At 32.5% G+C, this 22,849-nt stretch overlaps 2 protein-coding genes across 3 annotated transcripts; both read left to right on the top strand.

Annotated features, from left to right (window-relative positions):
* Positions 1 to 2,179: 2,179 nt before the first annotated feature.
* On the top strand, positions 2,180 to 20,979 carry LOC133176509 (E3 ubiquitin-protein ligase RNF168-like). Of its 2 annotated transcripts, none has more exons than XM_061311627.1 (5): positions 2,180 to 2,271; positions 13,336 to 13,637; positions 13,799 to 13,869; positions 15,790 to 15,939; positions 18,696 to 20,979. In XM_061311627.1, the coding sequence occupies exons 2-5, from the start codon at positions 13,349 to 13,351 to the stop codon at positions 20,733 to 20,735; spliced, it is 2,550 nt and encodes an 849-aa protein (XP_061167611.1). In that variant the 5' UTR covers positions 2,180 to 2,271; positions 13,336 to 13,348; the 3' UTR covers positions 20,736 to 20,979. The 2 variants fall into 2 exon arrangements, with proteins under 2 accessions (XP_061167611.1, XP_061167610.1); XM_061311626.1 differs by having other exon boundaries at positions 2,215 to 2,280.
* LOC133176530 (uncharacterized) lies at positions 3,923 to 6,976 on the top strand. Its single transcript, XM_061311648.1, has 6 exons — positions 3,923 to 5,128; positions 5,215 to 5,429; positions 5,516 to 5,724; positions 6,078 to 6,201; positions 6,318 to 6,586; positions 6,680 to 6,976. The coding sequence occupies exons 1-6, from the start codon at positions 3,923 to 3,925 to the stop codon at positions 6,934 to 6,936; spliced, it is 2,280 nt and encodes a 759-aa protein (XP_061167632.1). The 3' UTR covers positions 6,937 to 6,976.
* Positions 20,980 to 22,849: the final 1,870 nt, after the last annotated feature.

Below are 22,849 nucleotides of genomic sequence, written 5' to 3'. Positions count from 1 at the left end.
AACAAAGAAGCAAGGTACATTTCATTTCATGTTGCATTACTAATGAATCCCGGGCTGAGCATTTATGACCTATGGACTATGGATTTGCTTAGCGGTGTTTACTGACTAACAACCATGGTTTTGATAAGAAATAAAGGAGATAATATTTAGTAGATGTAAATATTCTATGTTTAACGTCACCTACGCGCATAGGTGTCAGGGAAATTTTCGCTTCGAAAAACAAACTTAACCCTTATATCCCTACATGTATATCTATTTTATTTCGTTTTAGCAACTAATATTTAAACAGAATTCCCTATAGGATAATACAATATTTTGAGTCCGTTATAAAGTATATTTGACTCTTAACTCCTAGACTCTCTTTTAAACCATATACCTCTAGATCGTTTTAATCAGACTGACAAACTGGGGTAAAAAAAAAAATAGGTGTGGTGTGGAACTTCTCGTATAGAGTACCCAGTTTCGCCGATGAAATGTGGTAAATCAAATCAACATATAAACAGTCTATATGACTACCAAAGTTAATTCCGAAATTCTCAAGAAATGCAGAAATCAATACCAAAATCGACCTCTTTTTCTTCAGTCGAAACATTAAAAAGAAATTAGATTGAATATTGCCCCCCTTTTAAAATTATTATTATCAAAAAAACTAGTCTGATGTCAATAATTAATGTGGATGTTCGGGCACAGGTGCATCTTATCCGCTCTGTTCTCTACTACACGTATAAAAATACACGTGTATTTTTACTTGTGTAGAGCGGATATAAGGTTCGAGGAACTTAAATTTCACATGCAGGTCACACTATTTGCATAAGCCCGACCCCCCCCCCCCCCGACATCACCAAGAATGAGAAACAAATTATCGAATAATAAAAAAAAATGTATCAAAGGGAAGAGTGACTTCATTATAGCTAAGCTCACCACGAATCTTCTCAGAATCTGACGAGGATTTTGACCCTAGACATATTGAATAGATCGGGCTGGGTTTGTTACAGTCGGATCCAATTGCAAGTTTGTCTTTCGTCCGTCAGTCTATCGTCTCTCTCTTTTGTTTTGTTTTTCCACACTTTTCTGGTTTCTTCTCAAAAACTTCTGGTATTTAATTTTAATCAAACTTGGTATAAAGGATTGTTGTGTACAAAGATTCAATAAATAGCAAAACAGAACACTTGGGATAATTTAATTTTCTTCTTTTCAAGAACTATACTAGCTAGGCCAGAAAAAAACAACAACACACAAATCTAATGTGAAGGCTTTCTTATATATTGAAGATTCATATTTTTTGTTTTGTTTGTTTGTTTTACATCATATGACTCTAGAATCTAGAGTAGGGTTACATTAGTGGATATCAAAGTATGAATATACAGAAAAAGAAGGGCTTCTGTGACAGATAGGAAAAAGAGGAACGAACAAATGCACGATGAAAAATTATGCTGAACCCCGCGATCCCTCTGCATGAACAGGCCCATAGGAAACTATACTTCAGTTTCGGAGGTCGTAGGGTGGGGGTGGGGTGGGGGCAGCTACAGTGTAGCAGTTTAAAAGATTCCTTCACAAGCAAAAAAAAAAAAAAAAAAGTCAGACGACGTTATTAGTGATAATGAGGGGCACAATCGTAAATTAGTTTTCTTTTCTATTGTATAAGTATTTGTTAAATTGGCATAATTGTTTGGAGGGGCACGGTTCTTACGAACCAAGTGCTATAGCTACCACTGCATAGCCATCCAGGTTGATATCTAAGGTTCATTCCTATAGTCAATTATAACTTACCACGCCCCTCCTAAATCTTTAATTGGCAACTGCACCAAATATATATCAGGAAATGAGAAATGAACAAAGACAAGATGAAAAATTATGACTTTGGAGGATTTCAAAAATATGGTGGAAATTTACCCGCTAAAAACAAAAGACTTAACAATATACAAAAAGTTATATTGATACGCTTGCATTAGAGATTCATTTTGTAATTTTATCAATTCATGGTCTCCGGAATAGAGTTAGGCCCCAACTGTTGACAAGATTACAAAGAAATATAAACTTTCGCAAGAACAACAATTTATATGTGATATTGTTTTACTTTGACCCCCCGGGATGTAACTATAGTATAGGACCAGCTGTCTTCGATTTCAAATGAACTGAGGTCATGCAATACGAAATTTTTTGGGATGACCTACTACTACAGACTCAACTTCCGGTTAAAAAAAATATATTGGTTTGGTATCGCGCCATCAAAATATGAAAAATGGAAAACTTGTTTTATTCCCCATAACAGTAAGAAATGTATATAAATTTTCTTTTTTCTATATGATTGTTTCAATTGTACACAAATTGCAATGCATTGTGGCATTTTTCTTTTATGGGACAGACATACAAAGGTATCGGCTGCCGCCTGATGTAAACAGTGGTAAACAAACTGAAGAAAAAAATATAATTGCTAGAATTATTCTATATGCAAGGGGGGGGGGGTTATTGTTTTATTTTTACTTGTTCTAAGCAGTGCACCTCCTTTTTAAACTCATATGAAGGATCGCTTTGAATGGAAAACTTTGTCCATGCATAAGCAAGTTTTTGTAAGGTACGTGTAAGTAAAGACTTTTTTAGTTTCATGGAAATGTGCCACATATATTTTAGAAATTAAGATAGTTTTGGTCTTTTGGACTAAATCCTTTTCGTGGAATTATGCTATATACAAATTGGAAATTGAGAAAGATTTGGCCTAAATAATTTGAAATATCAAATTTCCACATATTGCATCAGTATCTGACATTATGATTGTGCTCAGGACATATCAAGTTAAAGCTTTTTTGAACAGATATATTCCATAAAACTATTCTAATTAAGCAAGAATTGCCAAGTTTTAATTAATTAAATTTAAAGTGGTATTATTTACATTATCTTTCATTTGCCAAGTAGATCAAGAGACAGGTTTCTTGAAACCTTAAACAGTAAAGTCGAACTAAATTTCTAAACAGTTATTTCCAAAAGCAGAAACTAGGGGTATTGGGTGGCATATTGTGATATTTAAAGCATTGAATTATTATTTTAGTTTCATAATTGCAGTGTGTGCAAACGAATTGAGTAACCAGTCTGGTCGAACCCCCAAAGGGGGGTAAACGGAAATAGGAAAACCATACCTCCTAACGGAGGTCTGAGCATGTGCAGATGCTTAAAAATGTGCATATTTCACGCAAAAAGTAGGGGTTTACAAAAAATGCTGGTGCAAAGTAATGGATCATTTTGCAAGTTTAAAACCACTTGGAAATGATAGTTTAAAGGTGTTTTTACAAAAATACAACTTAATTTAATATACAAATTGGGTATTTATTCACTGGCAAAGTTGGTGACCTTTTGATTCTTAACATACAGGTATTTATAATAAGATAAAATATGTGATAAACAGACATAAGCACCAAATATTAAGAGGCAGTCCACCGAAAAACCAGGCAATGGGTGGCACATCCAGTGTTCGAAATTAGCGTCGGTCCGTCGGCCCTGCGCCGACGTAAACATCGAAGGACTCGTGAACAGTGCGACCAAACGGGTCCTTCTGTTTAATTTGGGCCGACGCTGTTGCCGGGAATAAAACTTTACAACGTGTGTTGGTTTATGTATTTAGATTATCATGTTTTTATCTATCCCGCATTTTGATTGGATTTGTTGAAAGAAATGAACCAATGAGCGTTTTTATAAGAAATTACGTATGAGATTGGTAAAACTAGTTAATTGTATGGTGATAGAATCAGTCGTGCTTTTCCTACGTATTTAAACGGTATAGAATTAAAACCGAAATCAATTTTAAACCATTCAAACTGTGTTATTTCACTTAAAAATGTTTAACTGTTTCATACTGTAGATGTTTGTAATTTGTGAGAGACACACTTCGTGAAATGAACTTATTTTACCCAGTTTGGTAGGGAAAACAATGTGGCGCTTTTTAAATACTAGTTCAGCTACACCGCCAGCAAAAAAAGCAAAAACTGCAGAGGAAAAACGATTAACACAGAAAGAATATGAAAAGAAAAGAAAGCCAAGGTCTTTTCAAGTCAAATGGATACAAGAGTATAAGGAATGGCTTCTGTATGATGGAAAAAAAATGTTTTGTAAAATGTGTCGGTCATCATATGGCCAGTTGGCTGTTAAACGTCTAGCAGACAAGGGTGGTTTTAAAAATTATTCCAAAGGGCCATTCGTGGTTGGCTGTGAAAATTATAAACACTCAACTTTGATTGCTCACGAAAAATCAGAAGGACATATGCTTGCTGTACAGCATTCCGAATCTATGAAAGCCCCCCCAGGTACAACACCAGCAGAAAAATCTATTCAGCAACTAAATTCAGCAGTTTTCAAAAAACTTAATATACTTTTCCGAAATGCACATGCACTTGCAAAGAACAGTCGTCCCTTGAGGGATTTTAACTGGATGGCTGCATTAGATGAAAAAAAAGGCATTCAAGTTGGAGAAACGTACAGGAATGATAAGTCATGTAAGTCGTTCATTTCAGCCATTAGTAGTGTAGAACAAGATAGAATCAGAAAAGAACTTGACCATCATAAGTTTCTTACAATTATTAGTGATGGATCAACAGACGTATCGGTTGTGGAGAACGAAATAGTGTACTGCAGATCAGCTTTCTGTGGATTGGCAAAAACATTCTTTATCTCAATGGAAGCAGTTGGGAAAGCTAACTCGGATGGAATTTATAAAGCAATAACTAACAGTTTTAAATCAAACATCGGAGCCAATAGTCTAGATAAAGTTGTTGCTTTTGTTGCTGATGGTGCTTCGGTAAATACTGGTGAGAAAAATGGTGTAATAGCAAAACTCAGAGAACAATTATCACCATCTATAGTTATGGTAAAATGCCTAGTTCACAGAATTGAGTTAGGATATAAAGAAGCCTTGAAGTGCAAAGCATATGATGGACTTGTTAATCTGTTAACAGGACTCTATGCATTTTATCACAGAAGTCCATTGCAGAGAAATGGATTAAAAGATTCATTTGCTACATTAAACATTTCCCCCATCATGCCAAGCCGTACTGGGGGAACTCGGTGGTTGTCACACACTCTCTCAGCACTACTGAAGTTCTGGAGGGGCTATAAAGCCATTTCTGCACACCTAAATCAGGTACGTAAATACCTAAATAAAAAGATTTGATGGACAAAGTTACAAAACTGCACAATTAAGTAATATTTACAAATGATTTTATTTAGGTTTGTTTGTTGGATCTGAAAAACAAGCCAAAAGCCAAAGCCCTTTTGAAGTTGATGCACTCGAAGTCTATCATCCACTTTGCTCATTTTCTTCATGATATCCTGAATGTCTTATCAAGACTTTCATTGGAGCTACAGAAAGTGGACTCCTCTATTTACCTTTGTCATGAACAGATGCAAGCAACCATGACTTCGTTAAGAAAGCTCCAACAAAGGTAATCAAAAAATCTCATTTCTGAATTTTGTTTTAGGCTTGATGAATTTACCCTTACATACATTAATTTAAAAAATGCCTGTGTAGACAAGGTCAGATGCTGCAAGAATTATCAAGTGAAAATCAGGGAGATACATTCCAAGGAGAGAAGTTAGTAGGTCATTTTGCATACCCATCTGACATAGTTAAGAAACTGCAGACATGTCTGGAAGTCAGATTTGGGGATTTGACTGATGATTTAATGTCCAGTACAAAAATTGTTGACCTATCATCTTGGCCTGTAGAACGGAATGAGGGTTGGTCATTTTACAATTAAAAGGTGTTCTAAGTTAATACCTTTTTACCAGTTACAACTAACATTTATGTTCTCCATGTTAACCTAATTAAATAATTTCTCCCATTCTGTTTGGTTTGGATATTGGATATGTATTGTTTGTGTTTTGATAGTTTTGTGTTGTAGTTCTTGTTATTTCTGTTGATTAATAGCATTCTTTTAAGTTTTAATAGAAAATACAACATTTTTGTAGTTGTATCAAAATGGATTCTGTTACAAGATGTTAATTAATTGCAGATTTTAGATATGTAATTTTATTATTTTTATATCATACTTTTTATCTTGACAAATGACAATGGTAAAAAATATTTTCAGACTTTGGTGATCAGAGTGTGAGAATCCTAATTAGCAAATTCAAAGATATTCTTCAGAAGCAGTGTGTTGACACTGGGGCCGTAGCTGCAGAGTGGGAGCTTTTAAAACAACTTCTATACACCAAGTATGTGTTCTTAATTATTCTAACCTCTCAGTGATCTGCAGTAAAAATAAAATTTTATGGTTTTTAGATTTAACTTTTAAGGCTTAAAAATAAATGTCATATAATTGTGATTACAGTGAGAAGATTTTTGAGATTAATTGGCAGCTGATTAATGTGAAGTACAGAGAAAAGATCCCAAACATTTTAGATCTTTTTGATCTTGTGCTGTCATTACCTGCCAGTTCCTCTGAGTGTGAGAGAGGGTTTTCTGTCATGAAAATGACTAAAACTGACTATAGAAATCGATTGTCAAGTCACACTCTTTCCCAGCTAATGGTGATCAAACTTCACTCTCCAGAAATAGAAAGTTTTGACCCAGGGCCAGCCATTCATGCTTGGAACACAGGTATACAAGTATTGACTGTTAAGAGAAAAGTTTAAGTACATGATGTAATTTTTAAAAATGAAAAGTATTTCACATGACTTTTTATACAAACAGGCATCAGAAGAAGACCTATGTTTAAAACATGTCGGCCCCTTGACAGACTAAAACAAGCACATTCAGACACGGTACCAGACTGCCCAGACATGCAGACACCAGAGATTGAGAGTAGAGAAGCAGAAGAAGAAGCAGAGGAAGAAATGAAAGACTTAGAGGATGATTATGACAGTGATTTTAGTGACAATTTTGTTTCAGGTTCTGAGTCTGATAATTCTGTAGATATTCTTGCTGCAGCTGATGATCTCAGTGAATAACAGACAGTGACTACTATTATGACCAGAATACCTTAATAAAATAAATCATTTATTTACTGAAATATTTGAATAAATGTCTGAAATCAATTTTCAAGTCTTTATTTTAATAAAATGTGATGGGTAACTTTTGGGCCTACATTGCGTTGGAAGGACTCATGTAGACCCCTTTGCAGTGGGTCCTTTGGTCCCATAGGAAATAATTTTGAATTTCGAACACTGGGCACATCGCATGTCATGGATTTTAATTATTTTTTGCATGTAGACTTATTAAAGCAAGTTTTTACACATGACAACATTAAAAAAATTTTTAGTGCTCCTCTAGTCCTATTTTTGGTAAATGCTTAATTTTAAGTGCAAAAAGGTCAACATAAGGGTAAAAAAAATTACAACGTTTTTATTTTGTTTTATATGTAACAGATACTCAAAAGCTGGATGTGTCGATGAATATTATTTATAGCATAGACTCTTATCTTTTATTTTATTAATGAATAAGACTCCAATTTATACTTCTTTAGAAAAAATTATATGGTCCAAATTTGAGTTAAGCAAGTAACTTTTTGAATTCAGTATCCAGTTTTCATTACGTTATAAAACCCAATACATTACAAGGACAGATTTTTTTTCTTATGTTATTATGAATACAAAGTACAAACTTTTGAATCACTCAATAAAATCAGTGGGAACAGGTATATTGAAAGAAATAAAAGGAGTCAAATTTACCTTTTTTTTTTTTTTTTTATAATTTTCCCAAATGAAACCGATCCCGACCGGAATTATATAAAGAAAAAAATACTATAATTGTAATGTTAAATCTGGCTCTTTTGTTGTAATATGAGTAAAAACTTACTTGATTTATTTTTTAAACATGTTATATAGGTGGCAGGTGCCTTTAGTTTGATAAATTTGTTAATTTTGCATTATTTTCGATCGGATCGGGATCGGTTTTACTGTACATTTAGAAACATTTCCAAAATTTGGCTCTTCATTTTAATTCATCAGAAAAATATGCTTGTCTTTTATTTCTTTTCAGTCAGTTAACTGTTTTTAAATGAGTGTAACCATAGATTCAAATTTGTATTATTCAAATTACAAATGTCTTTTACGTACATGAAGATTAGATGTAAAACTTCTGATTGAATTCTTAATAGATACTCGGTATTTAAAAAAAGTATTTGTACATGCATTATGCAACAAATGAGAGCAGACAGCTTTCTAGTTTTATTATTTATCTTATTTCCAAGTAAAATTTTTTATTTCCTCAGGAATTAAAGAGTAAATTCTATCAGTGGCGAAATTAAACTTGCCTAAATACAGGAAATATTTTTATGTGTACAGTCTCGACTTAAGCCAATTTTTTTTTTATCTGTCATCTGTAAAGCCTTTTCCTCTTTTATATAAATAAGAAAATAAGTTCTTTCATATATAGTATCATTATTCAAGAGCCGATAAATCGCAAGCAAAAAGCAGGGGGAGGGGGGGGGGTCATGACATCATTATTTTTAAAAATTGGTTTCATGAACGTGAAAACATTTTAGAATTGGCCAACATAGTCACATGTTTAAACTCCATATTAAATATGAGTGTGTGATTGTTTCAATCGCCAAATTAAAAAAAAAAAAATAAGTAAAATAAAAAAAAAAAACGAAATGTTTCACTAAACCATCTTCCGTTTTAGTGCCAAATTATAGTGGGAAGTTCAGCAGTACTTTAACTCAATAAATATATTTTTATAACTTATTTTTCAGGTTTTTTTTTTCATTTTTAATCGTACTTCGGATTGTTTATTTTGATTTGACTGCATAGATAAATATATTTAAGTTTTTACAAATATCATGAAGTAAACATCTCAACTTCGTTGAATTAAGTGTTGCGTAAATCTAAAACATTCATCATTGATTCCCAATTTTATAAGAAATGTTCATGATAAACACTTCATTAATTATTTTTACGCATATCCTAGTAAATCAGTTTAAAAAAATTAGTTCCCAGACATGTATAAAATTACTTATCAAAACGTCATCTAGCTGAGACGACGCCGGTGTATAAAATACATTTTGATATTAAAATATTATTTAACATTTAGAATAATGCACTCTGAAGAGTAATTAAACAGAAAAAGAAAAATCATTTTTTTTTTTTAAATCTTTTTCTTTACACTTTTACGCAAAGAATTTACAAACTTCTCTGGAAACTTGTAACTATTTCATTGTGACGCAATATTAGTCCGGTATATGACGTCACTGATACATCAATGGAAACGTGGATTCAACCTGAATAATAGAACCAATTTTAATCTAAATATAACGTCTGGAGGCGAAAATGAATTATATTTTGAAAATAAATTATTTAGTTTTTTGTTTAATTATTTTCTTTAGTGTATCGATTTTAAATATTTCACTAGGATTCCGATAAAAAGGTGTTGAGCAGATTTATCGATGCCACGGGAGATAACTCTTGCATCGCAAAATTTCATTAAAACGTCCTTATATTTTGCCAGAAAACTACTATCAAAAGTGTTTTTCCCACCGAGTTTATTTTTTAAACAAAAAGTTGAAATATTTCTAGATTTAGTTAAGTGTGAATTATAGTCCTGTTAAAAATGTATTAGAAATTACGGTTCTTTGTTTCTGACCTACATTCAATGGTTTATATAGGGGCATTCAAAAACACAAAACAAAAGGATATTTTACTAAATAAGCAATTATCAAACAAATCTTCAATTACATTATTCCTTTTGGGCTACAATGATATTGTTTTTAATAAAATATCAAATATTCCTCACATTCGATGTGCCGCTTATTAATACAATACTGCCTGGTTTTTCGGTGGACTGCCTCTTAAATTGAATTTATAAAAGAAATATATTATTCTGCCTTAAATCTTTTATTTTCCTAATAAAATGCACCAAAATGTGGTGTTAATATCGATTTACTTATGATTGTGGGTTTCAGTCTGCATTTCCTCTGACTAGCAATCGGCGGTCTTTCTTCTCCATAATCATGCCCAGGAAGTGTAACAAAAATACAGTTAAAAATAAAATGCAAATGCAATTTATCCTATTTATTGTCTTTTATATCTTTTATTTAATTCTTATAAGATTTTATTAATTAAATAAAATGTTTGGCAATTTGTTTTCTTTTTTAATGAATTTCATATGATTGTTTGAGGGAAAAAACACGATTATATTTAACTTTATTTAAATCTAGATTCAAAATTCATGTTTTCCTCATTCTTAGAATATTTTTCCTTGTGTTTAAAATTCCATAATTAAAAAAAAAATCCTTATTGAGAGGTCACACAATATAATAAATTATTTCATGAAATGACGGGAAATATTTCATTATTCCTACAGTATAAATTCAAAATATGGAAAACTTTACCAGTTGATTTTTTTCTGTTGACATTTTACCAAGTTCATAGCAGAAATAACAATATTATCAATCTTTTTTTCCTAAGATAGATGATATAGGCATGTTTGTTTATATTGGATACGGTAAGAGTTACTGTTCTTGCGCATTGCATGACGGGACAGAAAACCCTAATTTGAGGGTATACCCATGTTTGAAGGTTTGACCAGACTGGTAACTCGTAATGAAAATTTGGTTGCACACAATGTTGTGAATATCAGACTACATCTTTCAAAAAATAATAATTCATTGCTTATATTTACATTTTTTAACTCCCTGCCTTGTCAGCAAATGTGATTTTTATATTTCAAAATCCATGTATTATTCTTCGGGTAAGTTACAGTTATTTACAATGATTACCGTACATACTTGCCAATAAGTCAGTTTTTTGGGAGTTAACTTTTGGTCTAAAACTCTATGTCCGACTTATAGGCGAGTCATCAAAAGCTTGGTATTTTTCTGGTCCACAAAATGTAGTATTTTTTACATAACTTCAACGATTATCGTTGAGAAATGTCTGGATGTATTATATTATTTATGTATTCTAAGATTATAAATTATAAATAAAGTATAAATAGATTATAAATAAAGTACAAGCATTTACTAATGTCATATCCTAACATATTATTTGAACACAGGTAAATACATTTGAGTATTGATATGAAATTTATAAGAGAAGAAAAAAAAAAGAGAGGTAAAATATCGGTGTAACTTCTTCAAAATATTATTTGAAAAATGTTAAAACATTAGAGCATTGATTGAAATTGTCCACCGATTCTGGCAAAAAGTTGCACCGACTTATAGGCGGGTCAATTGCAAATCCCACCAAAATAACCTCAAGAATCACAACCGACTTATAGGCGGACTGACTTATAGGCAAGTATACACGGTAAAATGCAACAGCTACTACCATTAAACTTTTCAATGTGAGCATGAGTTTTGATTTTCACTGATGATGTTGCACTTGCACAGCAATTAACGTTGTGACATCAAAATAAAAATTGAATTACAATTATCAAAATTGTAAAATAATTTGTAAAACAGTAAAGCAATGATATCCTAGTATCCAAACATGCTTTATCAATAATTAAAAAAATGAAAAAGGTGAAGATATGTTTTGAATTTTTCACAGCATATTTCTTACAAAAAGTTATGGAAATTCAGGCCAAACAAAAAAATATGTGTGGTTCCAGTTACACCTCCATAAAAATTAGGGTAGGTAGGTAGGGTTTTTTTTTTTGTTTTTTTTAACAAAATGATTTTCTTAATTTTTCTAAATAATACTTACCACTACTTTGCAAATGACATTTAGATGTGGTGTGATAAAATACTAGTCAATCTTGGTAGGGGACACCTACATGCTAGCTTGCTTTGGATTTAACACTAATAAACACTTGCACTATGTTGTGCAAGGGGGCCGTCATTGCTGAAACTAAAACTTAAACCGGAGCCATTGATGGAAATTGGGGAAAATTCCGGAAAAAATAAAATCGCCAAAAAAAAATTTAGGGTCGGGGGTATAAAATAGGGACGGTCGGGTAACCGTAACCACACATATTTTTTTATTTGGCCTCATTAAAAATCATACTAAAATTGCATGTAAAAATATCATGATGTTATCTAGATATTTTTGGGAAAAATGTGATATACTGCAATGCAGAATTTTTGGTTATGCCCATCCCTACAAAATTACCCTCAATTAATATTGTGGTATGATTTCCACTGGTACATGTAACACACTACAAAAATCCTCGCTGAATTTGTAGTCTTCAGCATAGGTCATAGGATTGTTATTTGCATTGGAATCATGTTTATATGTTTAACCTTCATGAAGACAGTCGATGGGAAGTTACCCTTACGTGTGTGAAAATTTAAGGTACACTAGAGTAGAGAATTCCTCTAGCCTATCTACCTTTATGCACTTGACAAGTTGAGAACAAATGTTACTTGTCTAAATTTAATGTTTACTAAGTTAAGAACAAATGTTACTTCTCCAAATTCAATGTTACTTGTTCCACTCTGAAGAGAAAAAAAAGGTAAAACTATTTTCAAGAATGAAGTACAGTTGAACTTCGATATCTTGAACAGGGATAACTTGAAAACAATGGATATGTCGAAGTGATTGGGAAGTCCTTACCACGTATTTCTTAAGTATTTTACTCTCGATATTTTGAAGTTTTTTCTTGGTCCCATGAAGTTCGAGATAACGAGGTTTGACTGTATTATTGTTAATTTGACGTACCGGTATAAAAAGTTATTTTTGATTAAAAATACAGTAAGTACATGTATGTAACTTTATCTTGATAGCACTCATTTGTTAACAATATCCATCGACAATTAACAGAGCTCCCCAGATTGTAGCATATTTTAGTTAATGTTGTGAGAAATGAATTCTGTGGAGATTTTTTTCATTCATATTTACATTATTCCATGGTAATACAATAAGTAAATTGTCTGATCGGACAATTGCATTTGCAGGTAAGTAAAATGAACTAGACATGGACAATCGGACAAACATTATTGTTGAGCCCTGTAGTTGATAATTTGTGACCAATTTTTTGGTGAATTAAATATACAGTGTAACCCTGGTAATTTGTCTATCCTTTATATGCTAATTCTTAATTTTTAAAAACATTGTTACAATATTTTAAACAAAAACATTAATTTAAATGAGTTTTGAATAGAGATACGCTATATTTAGCATTTATGTAATACATGTGGTTAGCATCTATACCCGTATCAAAATACTGAAATATACTATTGTAGGATTTAATAATGCAACATACCGATTATATTGGCAATATTGCATATTAATATAATACCCCTAGTAGTTATCAGTGTTGGTCGAGCACAATTTGAATTTTGGGACTACAGTACATATGTATACTCTTTCTCATATGGTAAATATAACCTTATACAATGATTGTACAAGTTTTTTCAGCTGATGTATATAGCATCCTGATTAAATTCATTTAATTGTAATATTTTTTAGGTCAGATCTCACAATGACTCTGGCAGCAGAAGATTGTATGTGCCCAATATGCATGTGTATATTAGTGGAACCCGTCACTATGCCATGCAAACACACCCTGTGTTACCCATGCTTCAAGCAGAATGTTGAGGAAGCTAGTTTGGCATGTCCTATGTGTCGCGTTCGAATCTCCGTGTGGGCAAGAAGGGGAGCTAAGAATGGCACCTTGGTGAACAAAAAGCTCTGGAGTCAAATTCAGCAGCTGTTCCCTGACAAAGTTGAAAAACGACAAAAAGGGTTAGATGACAGTATTGATGAGCCTGGTGAGAGTGTTAGCAGAATTATCATCATTTTCCAAAAAAAAAATAAATAAAGAACTTGGTTTGATTAAAGGTGTAAATTGACCCTTTTTGTTTTAAAAAAAAATATTTAGAAGCATTTTTTTCCAGAATCATGTGTTTAAATGTTTATATATTTTTTCCAGTGTTCCAGCCTCTGATAAATATTGCTGAGCCAGGGGAAATACGTAAAGAGTACGAAGAACAGATGAAAAGGGTTTGCTTATATTTATATTCATTCAAGAGAGAACCTAAATAAAAATTGTTTAGATTTTTTCTTTTTAATATGTATCTGTAAACATCATATCTGTTTGCTTAAGTGTACCTTATATTTAAGCCAGATATGGGTACTGATCATAAATAAACCCTGATATTTGCTATGTGAGAACTGATACACGTACATGTAAATGAGAATACTTTTAATTAAGTGTCATGATTTTTATAGGCCATTCCTCAGTCGGGACGTTTTATGTTATGTCGATCATGTTCATCTGTCTGTCCATCGTTTGTAAGCTTTTTCTGTGCGGCTCTTAATTTAAACACTATGCATATGACCTAGAATAATCAAACTTTGTCAGCAGATACATCTTGGGTAGAAAGTGAGTCACATGATTAAATTAGGTCACTTTGACCCTTAATCAAGATGATGTAGAAAAACCCTGTCCAGCTCGTAAGATTCATCAAACCTGGTCATTTAAAGCAATATGAGCTGCATTTTTGAGAATTATATTTTGCTGTTAAAAAGTGCTGTTACGATAAACATAATAAATCTGTATACATGTAAATGAACCCTTTATGATAAATTAGACTGAAATAATGTATTGAATGTGTCTGAAGAAAGATATCTGTACAGTGTAATGTATAGTATTATATAGGAAATCAGTATTGTACAGGACGACAATAATGTGATTTTGCTTCAATCAAAGCTTAAATTTAGTACTTCCATTGCAAATATACACAATAGAAGTTTATAAACGTTCTTTTTTTCTGTCATTGAAATAGTTAATTACAATATTGAAACAAAAATTTCCGACATGGAAGTTGCAGCTCATATTGCTTTAATGTATCTTAGTGGGCGTATTACTGTGACCTCTAATTAAGGTGATATGGCCGAATGTGGCAAAACCCTTTCAGGCTTATTAGTGGAAAATATAGAATCATCAATATTGGTATATTTTAAGGGAGATAATCATTACAAATGTAAGAGTATTGCAGTCACCTCATTCAAAATCAAGAAAATATACATTTTTTTTTTCATAATAAACGTTTATATAACAATTTATATATTTCTTTTGTTTGTAACAATAATGACTTAAATTTCCAATTGTAACTTACCCACAAAAATTCAAAGACTTGACAAGTATAAACACAACAGATAAATTCCACTTGTCTCATGGGAAGAATGATCTAAAGTAAATTAAGTAATAGTGTTTCAACCTGCATTTGGGCATTTTGATAAGAGTAAATTGCATCTGACATGTTCAAGATTAATGAGTACAATAGAGGAAGGCTGTCTAAATCATTTCAATTTAAGCATATCTTATCAAGCAAGTGTTATCCATATCTCTCAGAAATTGGGCACAGGAATTAAAAATATGGCCTGTTGATTGCAAATTATAGCATCTGTCAAATTAGAATAGTTCTTGATGGCCAGCATTTTTTTTTCAAAGTTGTTTTGGTTTAAAATTTGATGTAAATATTTTTTTAGTGTAATATTTTTTTTTCAACAATCAAATTGCAGAGTGTCATGTCTCAATAAGATGGCAGATAATTGCAATTAAGTTTTACTGTCTAATAAAAAAACATAATGATTAGTATTTTCAAATTGATGTTTTATTAGGTTGTGGCATTGTTCATCATTCATAAAAAATACAATGAACACAGGCAACTCCAGCATAATCCAGCATAATCACATGATAATCAGCTGTGAAACATACAATGTTCTATTTGTTCTGATTAGTAACTACAGCATAGGAGATGCACATCAAACTTTAGAAATAGAAAAATCATTTAAATCTATGTACAAGGTTGACATATTTTCTTCCATGCACACTCATCTATTTGTGATGAACAGTATTTGATGGGCATATTGTGCTGTGGCAGTGCACTTTATATTCATCTTAATTTTATTTTTCAGCTTGAGGCACAGAGAGAGGAAGAGAGGAAAAAAGAACAAGAGGCAAGTGAGGCCCTGATTAGGCAGCTAGAGGAGGAAGAAGCGAGGAGAAGGGAACTAGAAAATAGGGACAGGGAACTAGCTAAGGAGATTAGTCAAGAGGTCAACCAGGTTAGGATCTCCAAAAGAAAATGATAAAATTTCCAAATCTTAAACCACATGTTTAGTGTGGTTTCAGATATTGTAGCCAGCATACTCTGTCCTTGGACCTTCGACAATTTTACTTAACAAGAAATCCTTTGTTCAGTTGCAACCCATGTAAAATAATGACCCCCCCCCCCCCAATAAAAAAATTAAAAAATTAAGTAGGGTACCTTTGAAAGAAACAAATTATTAAAAAAAAATTGTGTGTTAAGTCATTTTCAGGGGTGTGCAATTAAAAAATTCAAGTACTAGCCCATGGGCTAGTGGCAGCAATAAGTTACTAGCCCCAATTAAAAAGTTACTAGCCCAAATACAGAGGCAAAAATTAAAAACTAATATTGAAAAAAAAAGTTAATTGTTGTAAAAGTCAGGGTACTAAGGTCATTCTTTTTAAAATTAAAGTTTAATTTTGCTAGTAAAATTTAATCATATATAAATTAATGATTATGATAGAAAATAAAAAAAATTAAATCTTCCCTTTTTCTGATCATTGCACTAGCTCATCTAAAATAAAATAAGAATCATTTTGTTTTCATCTTAAATCATTAAATACATGGAAACGTATTTTATGTTAATCACATAACACTTATCTTTCAGTTGATTGAGTGATCTTAAATAATTTAATGAGATATCTGTTTTACCAAAAACAAAGGAATGGAGGAAATTCGGATTAGGAAAAAACGATCGTTTTTGAAGTAAATAAGTCAAGCCGTACTGCAAATGGATAAGATTATGGAGATTTATGGACAATAGCAGCATGCTGCCTGGAAAATTTTCACTGGTTGGAAAACTTAATAGCAAAAAAAATGAGTGAAAATACCGGTTGTGCTTTTCATGTATTACATGTGTAGTTTTAATTTCTACTAGCCCAAGGGGCTACCTGCATGCAGAAAACCACTAGCCTGACCCCCAAAAATGGTAGCCCCGGGTGTTGGGCGATACTAATTGCACACCCCTGATTTTATGTGAAGTCACGATAAATTAAAAAATCTGGAGAAACAAAAAAGTTAGTAAATCTTCAAAATTTTGAAAAAGTTCCCATGTAGAAAATGAAATGATATCTGTTGACAGTCATGTGGATATAAAAAGTAAATATTTTAATGTAACAGATTTTTTGATTTTCATCTAGGTCGCATACTCACCCGTAGGGCATGGTTCAAATAATGCATAGCACTTATAATGTATAGCACTTGCCAATGGGGTTAGTAAATAGGCAATGTCGATTGAAAGAAAAGTAAAGTTTACAATATACTCAAAGCATATTTTTTTTTTTTAGTTTTCCTTTCTTATTTCCTTATTTCAGTATTAATTCTGTTATAGTAAAGTTTTATAGGGTTAGGTGGTAGGCCCATAATTAGTAGATAACTTATGTTTTATGTTTCATTACAAATTCTAAATTCAAAGTTGATCATTTTTGAGTCGGCTCGCAGAGCGACTCATAGGTATCACAGCTGTAAGTGTAAAAATTATCACTCATTCATCTAGGTGATTCATACACCAAATAAGATAGTTCTAGCAAAAAATGCTTTTGTTTGAGTGATTGCTTAAACTTAGGATGTATAAACAGTATAAGATTTCATATTGGAACATTATTTATGTCTTCAGTTTTTTTAAAGAAAAATTCGATTAAATATCTGTACAATGCATGTACAAATACTGCGTATGAATATACTAGTATGTGCAAGCATGTAAGGCGGATCTTATCTTCCCCTCTGAAGTTTATTTATCATTGACCTAGAATACTCCCTAACACACACATCTGCTGTTCTCATTCACTGCAGCTAGTGTGCCTGAAAAATCTATAGTGTGGCTTAATTTATTTTTAGAATCCAGGTTTGCAGTGCTGCTTTCCACAATGCTATATTAAATTATTATATGTTACTTAACATAAACATAATCATAATGCTTAAATTAAAGTAAAATTGTGTGAATACATGTATATAGTTAGGCGGATCTTGAAAAATTTTCCCATAGATATCTAATGTTTGTTTTCCATTACTTGAGGTTGTTTTTAAGTTATTTATCTTAGGTTTAAATGTTAATTTTTTTCCATGATACTTTTTCTCCCTTTTTAACATGACTTTCCCTTTTCCCCTTGTTTTTATTTCACATTGTATTTTTTTCTTAATAGAACACTGAGATCTAGTAAGATTTATGATAATTATAATTAAAAAATACTGAAGAGAAGTTTTTTAAAGAACTCCTTTGACTTAAAAAGGTGGGAGATATTAAAACCCTTAACCTTTATTTACTTGGGGGGGGGGGGGGGGGGGTGTAAATTGAGACCCGTTCAAATTTAAACAGTTGTATTTTGGATTCCTATTCAAAATGTTGTTATTTCTGTTACATTATGTAATCTTATTTGTGTATTTACAAACCCAAACTTTAAATAAATATTAAAAATCTCATGTGAGATGGGATAGAGGCCCTTAATTTTTTAACCAATCATGGAGACCTGATATTCAATTTCTTAAGATGCAATAAAAACTGAATATAAGGCATGGTGACATGTTGTATGAAAAAGCTCAATAAACTCGAGCGAGTCGACTCTCAGGCCCTTCAGGCCTTTGATTTCATACTGCCATTTTGTGGGGGCATATATGCTTCTAAAACATTTCTTGTTGCTTTTAAATTTGTCAGAATAAAGGTGAGCTAAACTACATATAAATTAATGAAATATTTCCATGAAGTTCAAGTTTTAATTGTGAATATTTTATTTGCAGAGTATTAATGGTGATGATTCTGTTGCCTTTGTTGGAGACGATGCAGTACAGCGCCAGACTCGCAGCACCTCCAGTACCTCCTCCTGTAGCGCTTCTAGTAGCAGACCTCCATCAACCATTGATTCACTGCTCCGAAAAATGAGAGAAGCAGAAAAATTGAAAGCAGTAGATGTGGCCAGCAGACAGGCATCTTCACCATATCCTTACAAATGCTACAGTCCAACAGAGAAGGCATCTAAGCAGAAGAAAGGGAAGGAAAATGGTGCTGCCTCCCCATTTCTTTATAAATGTAATGATTCTGCAGAAAAGTTGAGCCAGGGGAGAGACATAGTTTCTAGGAACTTGTCGTCTGCTGGACTTTCCTCCAGAAGCTGCACCAGTGTGAGTGAAATGGGAAATGCTGAAGATGATGATGATGACGATGAGGATCTTCCATCAAAATATGTCTCTCTTGGTCTTCCATCACTGGAGACTGCCATAGGTAATATAAGTGACCGTTCTGATGGTGAAATATTTGACAAAGACTCTGTTGAGGTGATAGAGAGATGTCGGAGTTCTGAGAGTATGGACAGCATTAGTCAGGAGATCAGTCACTTTCGACCAATCAGAGTCTGCCCTCTCACTCCACCACGTAAACTTCCCAGCGGAAAGGTTGTCGAGGCGCCACTAATCCGTACCACACCAAGAAACTTGAGTAAAACGGAATTTGGATCTCCAGTCCGGACTCTCTCTGATCTGGATGCTTCCAGTCCAATCATGCAGAGAAGGTTATCCGAATTGGAGGAGGAGAGAAAGACAAATGTTAATAAGTTGTCAAAGTCTACAAGTACAGAGACTAAAAAAGACACCAAAAAATCCAAGGTGGTGACTTTGACTCGTGATCACGATTACAGTGGGACTAATAAAGGTAACAGTGATCATGATTACTCAGCCGTGGTGATTGACCTTGAGGCAGACAATCCTGAGGACTCGTCTCTTAATGAAAGCAAGGAAGATTCTGGAAATACGGAAGAGAAATCCGATACAAACAAATACAAACTGAAAAAGCTTGTCATTCCATTGGAACCTACATTTAATGATAATGACTTTGACATTCCACCTATGAAGGAAAACAATCCGCAGAGAATAAATAGTGATACAATCACAGTTGTGGGAAAACAATCACCGATTCTAACAAAGAGTAAAAGTGAGCAGGATACTAGTGTGCGGAAAAAAGTGCAGAAATTATCTGGGAAAGCAAGACTGGCATTAAGTAGCCCTCAGCGGACGATTACTGATTGGATCAAACAGTCAGCAGAGTGTAGTGGACAGAACAATTTTCATATGGAGCCCAGTGGTAGGGATGATGTGGACGGGGAACCAGTCCGTAAAGTTAAGAAAGGACAATCGGTCAGTGTGACCCCATTAGGTGACGGCCTGCGAAGAAAGGAGAAACGACACAAAAAGGTTAAGTCATATCCGAAACGTGAAAGAAAACCGTACAACCCAGACCCCATGTGGACGTTTGTGAGTGCAGTGCACAAGAGCCAACATGTGGACATGGATGAAAGTTCAAAGGACAGCAGTGTTTTTAATGGGGTGTTGGATGAACAGAATGTTGAGCCAAAGGAAGTCTCTAATCTGCATTCAAAGAAAAGGACAGCTACATCTGTGAATGATGAAAAACCCAAGAAAAGAAGGAAGGTCACAGAAAAGACAACAGTCAGATCCAAACTAAAACAGACATCATCCAAAGCTAAACTCAAGTCAATCCAACATTCGCAGGCAAAAAATCCTATCCTTAACTTCTGCTCGCAGTCAAATTTAAAACGGGTTAAGGATGCCATTAAAAATAACCAGTTAGTAGATGAAGAAGCCGATTTTAGAGTAAGCGATGGGGAGAAATTGGACAGAGAAACGCAGGAAATGATGGACAGAAAATTAGCAGAAGAACTTGCTAAGCAGTATGAAATGGAGGTGAAAAGTGGTTTTCGATTTTTCAAGCTGAAGGGAACTTCAGAAGAATACAATTTCAGGCGGAAACCAAAACTCTCCACCTGATTATTTCCCCTTGAATCTTTAGAAACTGTGCAATCACACAGTGTCATTTTATTCTAGTATGTTGGATATGATGGCCTTATCAGGTTAAAGAAAGTGGCATTTTTTGTTTTTCATTTTTTTTTTTTTCAAGGCAAACAATTGGTCTAAATGATACACACTATAAATGAATTTTCCATTCATTTAATGTTTAGTTTTACTGCAAATTTTGAAAGGCTCATTCTAAAACATAAGCATATTTGAGAACATTAAAAATACAAGTAAATCAATGTTTTTTCTTCGGTTTTAAATGAATTATTGATTAATAACCAGTGATTAATGGGTTGTTTTAACTCTGTTCAGTCTTCATAGTTTTCTTGCTTCTCTTTGCCTTTATGCTTTTTGTCCCTATTAACAATAAAACACACCTTGTGTCACGAAAAGGCAGTCAAGTTTATTTATTCTACATTATTTGATTTTTTTCTACCCCATGTTAATGGGAGAACATAAACTGAAAGTAAATATGTAAATCTAGTATTTGTGACAAGTTTCTGGAATTCGTTATCAGAAATGCTTCTTGGGTTATCAATTTGATAACCAAAACCAAGTAATTTCTAACACTGTATTTTTCCAATAAATAAGATTCCAAATACAAAATTGGTTTAAAGAAAAGTGAAGGCATTAAGCCAGAGAAAATAGTAATTAGTGCATGATAGATAATGTGTACATGTAAAAGCTAAGGTTTATGCTTAAGGAAAATCTCCATAAATCATGTCATGTCTATATGATGCTTCAAATATTTTATGCAATATAACTAGTAATATATTTCTTATTTTTTGTAAATATGTGATGTTTTAATTAAAATATGAAATATAATACAGAAAAAAATTAATGTATGTATGTGATCCTGTATAGCAGGTAGCAGAATCTGTGTACTTGACAAATAGTAAATTCATGTAGAACAAGTATTTTTATTACATGATTTAAATTATTTTGACAAAATATTAGCATTTAGATTTTTGAAGTCCATATTCAATCAAAAAAATTTCCTGTTTTACAAAGGAACTTACGACTAAGACAAAAACTTAAAAATTAGTTGAATGTTAAATCTTGCAAAGTGAATGATTCTGTTAAAAATTGCTTTCATAATGATATGTAAATTAAAAAAAAAAAGATTTTAACCATTTTCAAATTAATAAAAAACTAATAAAAAGAAAGTTACATGTATTTTGTCTTAAGTCATTTGTTCTTTTGTAAAATGGGTCCCATGTCTTTAGTCTTGCTTTATTTAATTTTTATATTTATTATTGATTTAAAGTTGAAAATTGAAATCTGACTTGGAATTCACAGTTCCATAAAGCCCCTGCCATTTGATGTACCTTAGAAATCTCGCTGAAAATGTTGTAGTTTTATGTTTAAAAATACAGTTGAACTTCGGTATCTCGAACACTGATATCTCGAATATCATGGATATATGTCAAAGTGATTTGGAAGTCCCAATCGCTTTTCCCTTAAGTTTTTTACCCTGGATATCTCGAACCCTTGGATACCTCAAAGTATTTTCTAGGTCCCATCGGGTTCGAGATAACGAAGTTTGACTTAAATCCTTTTTTAAATAATTTTATTGATTCTGTATTTGCAATAAAATAAAGAATTAATTTCCTGTAGTTTTTTTTTTTTTTTTTTTTTTTATAATTTTTGTAAGTTTTAAAAAAAAGTATTTTGTATATGTTATAAAGAAGATAAGCAATATCTTATGCTCTGCTCCAGTATATATTTCCTGCTTACGCAAGGTTTCCTATGATTTTCATCTGTTTAATGGCCATTTTTGTGTTCTTGTTAATGACTTATAACACTGTTGACTTGTAATATACATTGTACAGATGTACTGTTATGCTTATTAAATTGTTGGCAACTTTTGTAATGATTAAACTAAAAATTGATTTTAAATTTTGAGGTTGCAGTCTCTTTATATTTCTTATGGGGAAAAAAACCTACTGTTGGTCAAATTCATGGCTTTTTCTTGCATATAATGCAGTTCATAGGGACCCTACTGAGAGTGTAAGTCCAGAGAGAGAGAGAAAGACAAGTGGCAGGCCATATTGCAAGCCTAAAACCATGTGTATACAAAATAAGCA

This window comes from Saccostrea echinata, unplaced genomic scaffold, assembly GCF_033153115.1.
Source record: "Saccostrea echinata isolate AGI-Se365-2 ecotype Australia unplaced genomic scaffold, CSIRO_AGI_Sech_v1 ptg000076l, whole genome shotgun sequence".
Classification (NCBI taxonomy): Eukaryota; Metazoa; Mollusca; class Bivalvia; order Ostreida; family Ostreidae; genus Saccostrea; species Saccostrea echinata.
The sequence above is the reverse complement of the archived record's forward strand: the minus strand, read 5'-3'. Positions and strand labels throughout refer to the sequence as shown.